The 13601-nt window shown below is 41.8% G+C and overlaps 1 protein-coding gene across 2 annotated transcripts; it reads right to left on the reverse strand.

The window, feature by feature from the left end:
• Nucleotides 1-712: 712 nt before the first annotated feature.
• Nucleotides 713-11956, reverse strand: fxn (frataxin). 2 transcript variants are annotated; one of them, XM_079161779.1, is made up of 6 exons: nucleotides 11812-11956; nucleotides 11560-11640; nucleotides 11125-11213; nucleotides 10920-11040; nucleotides 6543-6640; nucleotides 713-2893 (listed from the first exon to the last, which is right to left on the reverse strand). In XM_079161779.1, the coding sequence occupies exons 1-6, from the start codon at nucleotides 11920-11922 to the stop codon at nucleotides 2755-2757; spliced, it is 639 nt and encodes a 212-aa protein (XP_079017905.1). In that variant the 5' UTR covers nucleotides 11923-11956; the 3' UTR covers nucleotides 713-2754. The 2 variants fall into 2 exon arrangements, with proteins under 2 accessions (XP_079017905.1, XP_079017904.1); XM_079161778.1 differs by having other exon boundaries at nucleotides 11125-11216.
• Nucleotides 11957-13601: the final 1645 nt, after the last annotated feature.

Consider the following 13601-nt stretch of genomic DNA (forward strand, 5'->3'; position numbering starts at 1 on the left):
GAATTGTTATTTATTTAACTATTGGTATCCAATACTGGATCTGCATGTCGTCACCGATAACTGATTCAGCTATTTGAGTCAGTTTTGGACTGATATCTGAAATATGTTTCGGTATCGATGCATCTGAATAAATAAATAATATTAACGCGTTGGCGTTCTGTGCAGCAGCGTGGGCGGGGCTTCAGGTCTCTGCAGACAGTTGATGATGTCGTTAGCGGGTCTTTACAGGCCTCTGCTCACGTCTGCTGCTGGATGCTGGATATATTAACCTTTCTCATGCATTTCCTTGCCATAAAACCTTGAATTGCAGCTGTGTTTGAAAGGTGCTGTGACATTAAATGAACCTTCTTGCCTTAAGTTCTCAAGCCACTTTAGACTCGTACTAAACCAGCAAAATGTTGCAGAAAGTAATGTTCAGATGTTTTTAATTGAATTATTCTCTTTAGATGACCAACAGACTAAAGACACTATATTTGGACCAACATGTCTAATCAGTTGAGCCAACTTACTGTATATTTTAAGGCTGTTGGGTGCAAATGAGAACTCATCAGTGACTGTCCCTGAATGTATACATCAAAATGTATTTTTACACATTAAAATATTAAAGATGACGGTAGTACAACTTAGAATTTTCAACAACAATTTACAGGCATTACATAATTCAAACACACACACATTCAATTATATATATATATTTTTTTTTTTATTTTTTTGTACAGCCCAAAATCACAAATTACAATTTTTTTTTACAATCTGTACACATATGACATCCTCTATCCCAGAACCCTCGCATCGAAACAGGAAAAACTCCCCCCAAAAAAGAGGAAGAAACCTGTGGGAAAGCAACAGAGGAGGGATCCCTCTCCCAGGATGGACAGAAGTGCAATAGATGTCATGTGTACAGAATGAACAGAGTTGATGGGTGTGTTGGTGGGTTGAGTGGGCATTATTTAGGGATAGGGTAAAAGGGTTAGGGAAGTAGGGATAGGGTAAAAGGGTTAGGGAAGTAGGGATAGGGGAGAAGGGTTAGGGAAGTAGGGATAGGGGTAAAGGGTTAGGGAAGTAGGGGTGTAGGGATAGAGGGAAAGGGTTAGGGTATGAAGGCAAATCACTGTCAAAATCAGAGAGCGCAAATGAGATCCGTGCGTGCGTGTGTAGAGGTGTACATATGTGTATACACACATTTTATATTAATCACATTTAGCAGTATTTTAAAAGTATTGTCTGTTTTCATGTGCTACTGTTTTCCATGGAGACAATTAAAATACAAAATACACGTTATGGCATTTTATCTTTCAGGCTTGTATTAACCTACAAAGTACAGTGAATATAGCAGTGGCGGACTTGCAAAGCCTTCTCTGCTGGCCTAAACAGAATCACAAAGTTATAGCTATTTTATAATTTTCCTTAAATACACTACATGAATCATAATTTATACAAATATTTTTCCCATTATCTTATTTTCTCATTGCACAGCTACTGTGTTCCTCAGTTGCTCTGCTTCCAGTGCAGCTTGTTTTAAGTAGAGCTTTTATCCAATCAGATTTCACCTCTGTGTCTCTAGGTAAGAAGAGAGGCCCCAGGCCTGCAGACTCACAAGTGAATCCATGTGCAGTTTAAGTGAATGTGGACGATATTGTTGAGTGTCATAGTCTTCAATCAATCAGATCTTTAGTTTAACATTCTTTGACCCGCCAGAGCGGCCTGCATGCCTACAACTACGTCAGCAGCAGCAGCGCTGCGGTGAGATTCAGCGTGTGCTGTGATTGGTCAGTGGGTGAACACGTGACTATCGTGAAACGAAACCTAACGGCAGAGGCTGTTTTTTTTTTACCTAGCTTTGTTTTTTAACACTCAATGGCTGAAATTGGAAGAGAAAGGATTTATGAGTTGGGATTTCTTTGTCAACAAAGAAAGGAGGATGTGATCAGCATTTGGTAAGTCAACTGGTTCGTTTATTTACATCTAATATCTAAATGGCCCTTGAGTGTGTAGCAGAATGCGTGTTACTGCTGTTGTTTTTCCATTAAGCTAGTTAGCCTAGCCTCCCAGAACACTTGTGGAGACTCAGCTGTTTTTGTTCCGGTTCAGAGGTCACAGAGGTCATAGTTGCAGCCCAAGAAACGAATAATAACCCTAGCTGTGGCGCCATCATGTGGTTATAAGGTGGTATTTCAGCAGTGAAGGCCCAGGTATAAAATGCATGGCCCGCCACTGCTGTATTCACTGATTAGTATTCTAATGAGCCAGCTGAGCACAACAAAAACGAAAGGTGAGTTTTTCCAGATATGTCCCCTTTAAGTCCCAGAATACTTTGATTTGACTTGGAACCTGACTCCCCTCTGGCAGAGCCAGTTTCCATCTTCAATCTTTCTGCTCGATGCCACTAGTGTCTTTCACTCCACTAAAAACAAAATGGACAAAAGAAATGAATTAAAGCAAATTATTGAGACACTAAAAACTGCAAAGCTAAGGAGCGCACAGCAGTCTGATAATCGCGTGTCACGTCTTAGGTTGGCAAAAAAAGATAAATTTTTTTCAAATATTTAATGAAATCAACATGAAATACAGCTGTACATTTCATTATTATAGAACATGTAGATAACAACACGTATAGACCACTTAGTAAATATATGTATATATATATATATATATATATATTATATATACACACTGTGTCTTTGGCTCCAACACATTGGCTTCATGAGTCACTGTAGTTGTACTGTCTGCAGGTTGTGAGACAGGTGTGGGACCTCAGGAGTAAGGCAGCCCTGATAGGTCCATGTTTGTGTTGAAGATGACAGAGAACTCTTTGGAGAGCAGCTGGTGGAGGCTCACGCCGTCGTGAGCGTACACCCAGCGCCCCCCTGTCCAATCATAGCGCTTCGGTCCGCTGCAACGACAGACGCGAGGGAATTAGCTGAGACGCTTCAGTTTTTTTTGTTTTTTTTACAGTTTCAAGAAAAGCAAAGTAAACCCTCTAAAAGTACCTACATTTATTAATTATTGTGTCAGCGTGACATAGTACAAACAGGTGACAAATTAGATTAATACACAAGAAGTATGATCAGACATCATTATCTGAATATGCTGCTGACTGTTTGTGTGAATGTGTGAAAGCGTGTCGCACATTCAGATATAAATAACTGTGACCAGAGGGTGTCTGAGGAGGAGGAAATAAATAGCTAAATGAATAAATAAATGGTATTGGTATTAAAAATATAGTAATTAAGCAAAAATAAACATGCATTTGTTTTTATGCCACTATTTCAGTGGCATAAATTACCAGTGGTAAATTTGAAGACTAAGACAAACTAAGATGCTGGGAAATTTAGCTCACTTACACATCACTGTAACTCAAATGTGTATTTCGATGCATTTCGGTGTGATAAAGGTGACAAAGATGCAGCCGCCCCGCCCTAAATGGTGCACTCTGCCCAAGATGTTCATCTCTGGCAAAACGCAAAAAAAGTATAAAATGTTATCTTCAAGAAATATGCTGCTGCTAGTGAGGAATTTGTACTTATTTGAAGTATCCAACTATATTTTAGAATAAGAATAAACACAGATATCAGTACTCTTCACTTTCATATCAACATGTGTGACTGCACACCGAGAAACTTGACTAATACGGCAGTGGTATCAAACGATAGGTTGTCAAACTGAAAAGCATCTCTCTATGTCAGGGGTGTCCAAACTTTTTTCAAAGAGGGCCAGATTTGATAATGTGAAGATGCCCAAGGGCCAACAGTCCCTGCTGACATTATTTTAAACAATACAAGTTGCCTATACATACACACTATTATTTAAGAATTATATTTTCAATGACACAGCAGGGATAATTTTATTTTAAATATGATCTTTAAAATGTAGCATTCTGGTGTACTCTGAGAAGAAAATTAAGTGATAAGACATTTACTTTAAGCAAAAAACTAATTTATTATTCAGTTATTAATCAGTATTTCAGCTCTGGTTGAATAGCTGGATAGTTTTTTTCAATCTATTATTATTATTATTAACCTTTTATATAGACAAAATCCATTGAGAACGAGGTCTCATTTTCAAAAGTTTGTCATTTAAAAACAAAGCAAGAGTAGCGAGAACCATCACCTGTACAAATAAAGTGATTAGTTTTCATTGAACCCCGTTACTGTATTAACTTCCACTGTTACTGTAAAGCTGTTAGAATTGTGGCCTATCTTCTATTTGCAATTAATATGCATTCAATCCAGTTCAATTATTTAAATTAGAATGAAGAGTAAAGTAATAGCTGTGATCTATACACACCTCTGCATTAGCAACCTGCTGAAATGAAGATACAGGCACCTTAACCCTCTCCATCATTACTTCAGGGCCCTGTTGGGACCGGAAGTACCCTGGCTGTGGTCATCACAGTGAACAGTGTCTGGCAGTGTGATGAGAGGGCACGTGAGCCCTTGTTACTGTAGTTCATCTAATTGGAACAGAGGCAGCATTTAGCATACCCTACCTTATCAATATTTCTAAAACACTGCGACAGCAGGAAGCTGTACTCACGTCTGTGTAGAGTAGACCTCCACCTTTATCCAGGCCCAGCTCCTTCACATCTCAGCCCTGCATCAAGCTGCGCTACACAAACAGCGTCCTCTCCCTGAAGCTCTTTGACCTCATCATCTCATCAGTATCTGGGCCTCATCATCATGGTCTTAAAAGTTATTGTCACCACGAAATCATCCTCATTCTACTTTGAGTTAAAAAAAACAACCTGCCAGCAGATCCGCCGGTGTTCCGGTTAACGAGTGACCGCATGAACTGAACCGGGCATGTTTCATCGCGTTACGTTTTTTTTCCTCCTAAATCGCGATAATGACGAATGTTAACAAACAAAGTTCCGCATGCAGTGGACGTTATCCTTAACCGAGCAAGTCTGAACTGTGACTGAGGGAAAGACGGTGTAGACATCTTAACGCTGATTGGCCAAGACTCGACACATCAAAGATGTTTTATTGCGAAGATCACGTCATCACCTTTTTTCCTCGTCTCAATCCAATCTGAGAAACGCTGGCTGGCCAGATGACCCCCAACCCCCTAAAGAGAAAACATCTACGGATCACGTGGATGATATATTTTCATTCAAAACGGCTAATTTCGCTGAAAAGCAACAAGTTTGCAGGTATGCATTTGACTCGTGGGCCCGCGAAAAAGACCACTGCTGTGTGGCCAAGTTATCTTGGAGTTGCTTCGCTTTTCTAGCACGGTCGCTCTCTGATAGCTTGTTGAAGTATTAGCATGTTTTTTCTCGTAGTGTCTCTTTACATTATATCACTTAAACAAGGCAACAGTCTCATGACAAACTAGGCAGACACAGTTGTTTCGGTTTTCGGTGAAAAAATATGAAAGCGGCGGCCCTCGGTATCGACTTTCCTTATTTTACTTGCCGTAGCCATGACAGTTGAAGGGTCAGAGACAATTAAAAAAAGCCACAGTTACAGAGTGGTGCTGCCACCATGAGGTGAAAAGAGGAATTGCATGTTGAATTTGTATGATTTATTCATTCCGTTTTGACTGTGCTGGCGGGCCATAAATAATGCATTTTAAGACAGAAGGCGCGGGCCGTATAAAATCTGACCTCGGGCCGTGATTGTGTGATGACATCACATAGGTTCTGTAATTTCTCAATATCACGCTCAATATTACTTTTCTGGTGTTAGTATCACTTCTTATACACTTTATTTGTTCTCTGTATTTTGACTCTTGCATTTAATCTTTGTTGTTTTATTTTACTTTTTCTATTTTAGTTGATTTTTTGTACTATTTATTTACCTTACTCGTATTGTTATTGTGTTCTATTTAGCAATGGTGTCAGTGTTATTCCTTTTACACTTAATAGTCTTTCTATTGTTCATATATGTTTATAATTATATTCTATTGTTTTTTTGCTATTCTTCTGTTGTGATCTTTAATGAAACTGACACAAAGAGTTCCACTCTTCTCTTTTCTGATTGTTCTGCTTTAAAGCTGGACGATAAGGAGTGGGGCTATTTGTATTTGTTTTCTGGATGATGTGGTCGTTTGTGCGTTAGCATGTTGGGATGTGTTGCCAACTCTTTCTCTCTCGTTGATGAAGCTGCGGTCGGGTCTCGCAGCTCGTTTGGATTTCCGTTCGTGCTAGCCAACGAGCGGTTAGCTAACATCGTGCGGGTAAAGGTTTCCAGGCTGAACTCGCGTTGTTTGGGATAATCGTTCAAATCGCTGGCGCGCGCAGACCGGTGAAGCTAAGTGGATTTCCAGCTTTGTTTGGTTTGGTCAGTGAGGCTTGCTGCACAGACCAGACAGCTGCAGACAGATGCTGGTGTTGCAGAGAGCGCTTCCTCTTACGAGGGCGCTGAGGCAGGCGTCGTGAGAAGCACTGTGTGTGACGGTGCATGATGTCACGCTCAGTGCTCAGATCCGGCTCGTGTGTGTGTGTGTGTGTGTGTGTGTGTGTGTGTGTGTGTGTGTGTGTGTGTGTGTGTGTGTGTGTGTGTGCGCGTGTGTGTGTGGAGGTCAGGTGCGTGTCTCACCTGGTGGGAGAAGAAAGCCAGATCTGTCTGTTGGGTGTCTGTTTGTTGATGACGTAAGTGCCGTGGTCTCTGCCCACCTTCACTGTGAGCACTCCACTCTGTACAGGAACAAATTTCAACAACAGACCTTAATATTATTACATTTTAGAGGGCTTTTATTTTGAAATTCCACATTAGAACATACTGATATTATCTGAGGGACACTCTTTGAGGGATTGGTCTTTGGAAATGTACTCATTGACTTATTCACATCTCAAGGAGCATCAGAAGAAATGGACAGCATGTGAGTTAAATATGTCACAGCAAAGGGTCTGAATACTTATGACCATGTGATATTTCAGTTTTTCTTTTTTAATACATTTGCAAAAATTTCTACATTTGTTTTTTTCTGTCAAGATGGGGTGCTGAGTGTACATTAATGAGAAATAAAATGAACTTTTTTGATTTTAGCAAATGGCTGCAATGAAACAAAGAGTGAAAAATGTAAAGGGGTCTGAATACTTTCCGTACCCACTGTATAAAACTTTATAAACTGTGACATCAAATAGCTTATGCGGCTCCAGACAAATTTTATTTGGTGGAAAATAGGGCAAAATGGCTCTTTGAATAGTAAAGGTTGCTGACCCCTGGCCTAAACAATGCAATCTTCAGTGTTGACAGTTTAATAAATTAGACACTGATGATCTTTTTTTCAACCATAAATGCTTTGCGCTGGTTAGGGGGTACTTGGCTGAAAAAATATTTCACAGGGGGTACATCACTGAAAAAAGGTTGAGAACCACTGAAATAGACCATAAAGCAGGGGATTCTTTAGGGCGGGGCTACCTTGTGATTTACAGGTTGCTACAAGAGCCGTTTACTGGCTGCAAAAAAACATGCCGAACTAGAGGCTTCAACACTGAAGTCCAGAAACCAATACAGTCACACAGGATTTGTCTGTGTTTTAAGGGGGAGGTCTTTGAAGCCCCTCTAAGAGGGCTATACTCTGAAAGATGGAGGATTGCACTTATTGGTTCGAAACCAAAAAGGCACGAGGAAGAAAAGAGTTGACTGCTTCTTCTTGATTATTCCATGAAGATTTACTCCAGCACCTCTCCGAGACCCTCTGCAGAGTGCAGCAATGCCCCTGGCTCTTATTTAGCCAGCACAGTTACAGCTCTCTTGACTCTGCTCTGAGTGTGTGTGTGTGTTGTTTATGGCCCCATGTGTCACTGCAGCTAGTTGAAAAAGGGGGTCAGCTGCCATGATTGGAACACTGGCCAATCAGTCAGAGCCAGCAGCGACAGCCGCTGTCCAACCAAAACGATTACACACACACACACACACACACACACACACACACACACACACACACACACACACACACACACACACACACACACACACACACACACACACACACACTATTAATCAACCTCTCATGGACCACTGACAGGGTGGACGATGTTACAGGGGAGAAGCGTGGCGACGGATGGAAGAAATAAAAAGACACATGGACCCGTGGAGTGGACGTCCCAGAGCAAATCTCAACATCTCAGGACAGACTCACTGCAGACAGACAGACAGGAGGACAGTGCAGTTCGATGGTAGTGCCGGGAAACAGGAAATGCACCTTTCACTCCACGCATGCACTCTGCTTAGAACACAAACAACACATCTCAGTCAGCGAGACGGCCTCCACATCAGCAGCAGCTGTTATCAGGCCCGGGTGTGATGGGCCCCGAGCATCGATGAAGAAAGGCTGACACACAGAAGTCAGTGTAAACTGTCAAAGATTCTAAATGTCATCCTTTTGCTTTGTTACCGTCATTTGTAGTTATTTACATTAAAAACAATTCAAATAATTAGGAAATAAACCATTTTTTTAAATCTTAGCATTAATCATTTTAATGACGTATTACAAGCTGCTTAGAGCTAGTGTTGGAATAAATCACTCTCTAATATCTATTTTATGTTGCTGTGAAAACATCTGTATATATATATATATATAGGTTTCTTGCCAAAAAACTAATTTTACAAGATTTACATTATTTACCTTTGCCACATACACTCATTTTTAAGACTTTCATCATAAGTCAATGCAACCTCCGTTAGCGTTAGCTCCCTTAAAAGCAGGACTGTGCGGAAAAATGTCACGGTGCTTTATCCAATAAACTAGGGCTGCACGATTATGGCCAAAATCATAATCGCGATTATTTTGATCAATATTGAGATCACGATTATTCATTAATGACCAGTTACCGGACCTTAGATGCTCATCTTGTTCGCCCCCTGGTGGTTGGCTGACTGTTAATTGAGGAAGCTCTTGATTTGCTATGTAGCAGAGCACGTATTTTAAACGTCAATATCGCAGACGATCATGCTCATTTAATCGTGGCAGCCAAAATCGTGATCGCGATTAAAATTTGATTAATTGTGCAGCCCTACAATAAACATATTTCCCTCATGGTGGTGCTAGAGGACAAGCCAGAGCATTACCGAAGTCAGTGTAGACTACAGAGCAACACCTCTTTATAGAGAGGCCATGAGGCGGCAGCGACGCTAAGCTAGTGTTCAGCTGCTGCTTACCCTAAACCCAACTTACCCTAACCTTAACCTAAACCCAATATACCCTAACTTACCCTAAACCTCACCCTAACCGAAAACCAAGTCTTCACCCTAAAATGAATATGTCTCCCCCTCTAGGATAGGTCAGGGTAGGTCTCTCACCGTTTCTGTGCATCTCCGGGATTTACAGTTTTTAAGCCTCCAGCCAGATAAACTCGAGTCGTCTGCCAGCGAGAACAACAGACTAAGTGTGTCGATTCTACTGGGCAAGAAATCAATAAGGCAACAGAGCCCGGCAGCCAAACGGCAGGCCTTGCCTGAAAGAGCTTTATGGAGGACGGAGGGGTAACGGGCTGTGAACAGCCCATACCTACAGAACCTCTACCAACACTCCTACAGCTCACTCTCCTCTGGCCAGTGAAAGTTTGAGAGCCTGCTGGGATTTATCGACACAAAGTTTGCATCCTGTTTTCTACAAACTTCTTGTTTTTCGTACCGGATCTGCTGTTTTGATTTACAGAATATGATTTTACAGTGCAAACATTTCCAGAAGCAGCAGATGTTCCGATGAAGGCTGTGATATGTGTAATAAAATAATTATATAACTATAGCCATGTGTTTATGTTAACTCACAATGTATTTAGGCTACCAGGTAGAGGGCACAGAGCACTGTGGCCATTTAACTCATCCAGAGTAACGAGCAGAATCATTTGTGCAAAGAACTTGCATCGATGATTTCCAGTCATCGAGTCACTCCAGTTTCTTGAGGACTTGTTTCTGCCCTACTAGATGTGGATTTATAGTAACCAGGATCCTGCGGGTCATGTGAACACGTCCTCCGATTTACAGTGCTGGGCTGAAAAAAAAATCATGTATGTCGGTTGAAATCCAACCGCAGTGTTGTTAAACCAGTCTGGAGATGCAGCGAGTAGAGGAGCTATGAGTAAGTTAAAGTAGCTAAACTAAAGTCAGCTAACAGCTAGGCTAATTCATGTGGTGTAAAACGCCGGTCATTCAGGAAGTGCCCTGTCCTAGAGCTGCTGCGTGAACACTGTACTTTTCTAGATTACAGCACACTTGTAATGCGCTGCAGAGGGATTTATGTTTGGTTATTGTACTGTCTATGTCGTGAGGTGGCTCACACTGGAATTGAAAAGATGCAATTCGTAGGCGAATTCGTAGATGGAATTGTGAGGCCAGTGAAGATTCACACCTCGATCACACTCGTTCTTAAAACCCATTCAACAAGGCGTAAACTAGAACTACCGCCTCGAGGTTGCACACCTCCGCCAACTAGTCAAGTTGCAGTTCACCTCCACGTCTTTCCAGAATGTCATCACCCCATCATTATTAATCCTTTTAGATATTTGTGTGAAATTGTCATGACTAGCATATTAGAATTCTTGAGTAATGGCCATAGACTGTATATAAGAAGTTCACTTGGCAGAACCAGAGGTTGCCGCCTGGTTATGGCCAACAAATGTGACCTTTGACAACCAAATTCTAATCAGGTAATCATTGAGTCCAAGCTCCAGGCGCTCCTGACAGGGTTGGTAAACTTGTGAGATTGTGTATTCCAAAATCTTCCAGCCTCTCAATAGATTACCATTGTTTTGGTTTTTGGGCCACTCGCACATTTTACAAGCATTTGGCTGTAGGTTGGTGCTAATTTTTTAACCCTGGTTCCTGAGATGGGGGGGGCGGACAACCCACATCATAATGCCTCCGACCATGGCTGTCACCATGAACCTGCTAATAGTGGCTAAAAATACTAAGTACTGCAGTCAGATGATCCAAAGTGACCTTAAAAACAGAAATAGACGGACTTACGGAGTAGACAACGTCGTAGTCTGCTCCAGTGAAAGCTTCATCCGTCAGGTCCTCAAAATAATCGGTCAGGGCGTCCATTGTCTCCTCTGCCAGCTTGTCATACGCGCCTTCAGACAGCTCACTAGTAGAGGGTGACACAAAGCTACATATTAGTTGAAAACATTTAATCCAGACTGGCGATGCTGAGAGAATAAGTGTGGGCCACCTTTTCTGCACAGGGGGGGGGTTCTCCAGCCTCAGTGGTGTCAGGTGGATGTTCTTCCTCCACCTAACACCATCGGCTCTGCTCTCCAACTGCTGAGGACAGACAGTAAACAACAAGGACTCATTAGTCATCATCAGAAGTGTATGTGTTCATTGCTCTGCTCCGTATGCGCCATTTAGAATCTTTACCGTCAACTTTGATACAACTTTATAATGTATTCTCATGGCGAGAATACATTATACAAATAAATGATAAGGGAATTTGTGCGAGACAGTTCCGTTTGACCTTCACACGGCTTCGTTGTGAACTCTGTGTGTGGCGGGATTTAGGAGAAAACAGCATTAAAGCGCGTCCTGTCAGTTATTTCCTTCGTACAAATCCTTAAACTGTCAAACTTCTGAATGGAGTCGGGTCCGGAAGTAGAACTTATCTTACCTTGTTTTGAGGTTGACAGATGGGATGCAGCGCGTGCGTGGTAAGCGGACGAACCCCCGTCGGGTGAGACAAGCTCCTGAGCTAGAATATTAAACAACGTTAACATGCGGGTCAATACATAGAGTCAGTGAGCTGCGATATATGACGCAACAACTAACGTTAGCTTACTAGCGTTAAGTGACGCCGTTAGCTAACGTCGGCTACATAACATGAACTGTGCCGTGCGTCGGCTCGCGTGTCGGCTAACATTACCGGGTTAAGCAGGTTCCTGGTGCTCTGTAATGTCAGCATGTTGAGCTGTGTGTTCGCGAGGTGACATATCACGTGCGAATAAATACAAGGCGTTCTAGTGAAAAAGAGCATAGTAGTAGTACACCAGAGATGCTCTATGTGCACAGAGTTCGCGCCGGTGTACTGTGTTTTTCTTTTTCTTCTTCGTGTATATTGGCACACCACCACTTAACGTTCAATGTCCATACTGCCACCTAGTGGATGGGAGTGTAACACGCTCATTACCTCCTAGGGTTCATTCCTAACCACTTTTCCTTGACCTCTATTAAAACGTCATGGGGTCAAGGAAAGATGTGTCATGAGGAATTAAGAAAAGACAACCGTGGTGTTTAAAGAAAACAAGTCTGACTACAGTTTCACTAAGTCACATCATTATGATGCGACGGCGGATATCACTGACGTAGGTCTGCCATGGAGAAACTACAACGAAGAAGGACTACAAAAAACTAAAACATGACCCCATGAAATCTGTTGTTCTGTTGCATGCAGGCTTTATGAAGAGCTTCTTCTGTGAGAGGCTGTTCAATATCAACATTTCCTCTGTGCAATAATGTTGATTCAACTGTTTGGGTATATTTAACAGTTTAATAATCTATCATAGGCCTAGCTTTTTTTGTTTTTACTGACGCTTCTTGTTTTTATGAATTTGTTCATTGACAGTTTGCTATATTAACTGATCATTTTATTTCGTTTTTATTTAATTTTTTAACTATTTGTTACATGTTTGAAGTAAATAAATACATATGAAATGAAACGTAAGGATTTGTCACTGTCTGTTGATATTTATCAACATGAATCCCACTACTTTATGACTGTATGAGTATAATTGTTAAACCTGTGTACAGCCAAATAGTGCGTCACTTTAAATTGTGCTGCTTTCCTTTTGTAAAGGAAGGTCCAGCGTTTCGTATGCTAAAGGAGACGACACAAAATTTGTACAGAAAGACCCCAAATAGACCCAAAATAACACAAGGAGATATAAAGAAGGCCAAAATACACAAAAATTACCGCACAGAGACACAAAGCCAAAAAAACTCACACAAAATGAAAACAAAAGGACACAAAATTATTACAAAGAGATACAAAACGACTGAAAGAGACCCAAAATAACTACAAAGACATCCAAAGTCTGTGTGTCTTGCTCCTACAGTAAGGAGAGGTGGTGGGGCCTCTGGCCCATGGGGGCCCCCTTGTCTCATAATCTACCCATGTCCACATACAGTTATTTTAACCCAGAGACAGCAGCCTGTACACACACAGTGTGAATGTGGAATCATCTAACCGACAGTGTCAGCATTCAGGACATGAAAGATTTATTGCAGGGTTCCTGTCAACAACGCTTGATTTCATTTCTCCACGATGCCATTATTGGGATTTTTCAGTCTCAGTTTCATGTGTACCTGAAACAACCACAAACACGACGTCGTCATATTCATGCTACGTCACAATGTACCTAAAGCGTTAAAGAGGAGAACAGAGGTTGTGTCTGTTCACCAATACTTGCTCTGTTACTTACAACCAAACGGCAGGCCAGCCTCACTCCCACCGACATTATTCATGACTCTGCAGCCGTCCTACCGGTGGTCAGCCAATCAGTGCGCCCTCAGCTGGTGAGATGTGTCGGGCCCTCGTCTGATTGGCCGGCAGCTTCTCTGGTGAGGGCCGGGCACCGAGAGATCAGTGGAGGATCTCTGACCCAGGCCTCTGCTGAGGGGATCCATTGGACACGATGTAGTGGTGGCGGGGGGGGG

Source organism: Pholis gunnellus, assembly GCF_910591455.1.
Source record: "Pholis gunnellus genome assembly, chromosome: 6".
Taxonomy (NCBI): domain Eukaryota; kingdom Metazoa; phylum Chordata; class Actinopteri; order Perciformes; family Pholidae; genus Pholis; species Pholis gunnellus.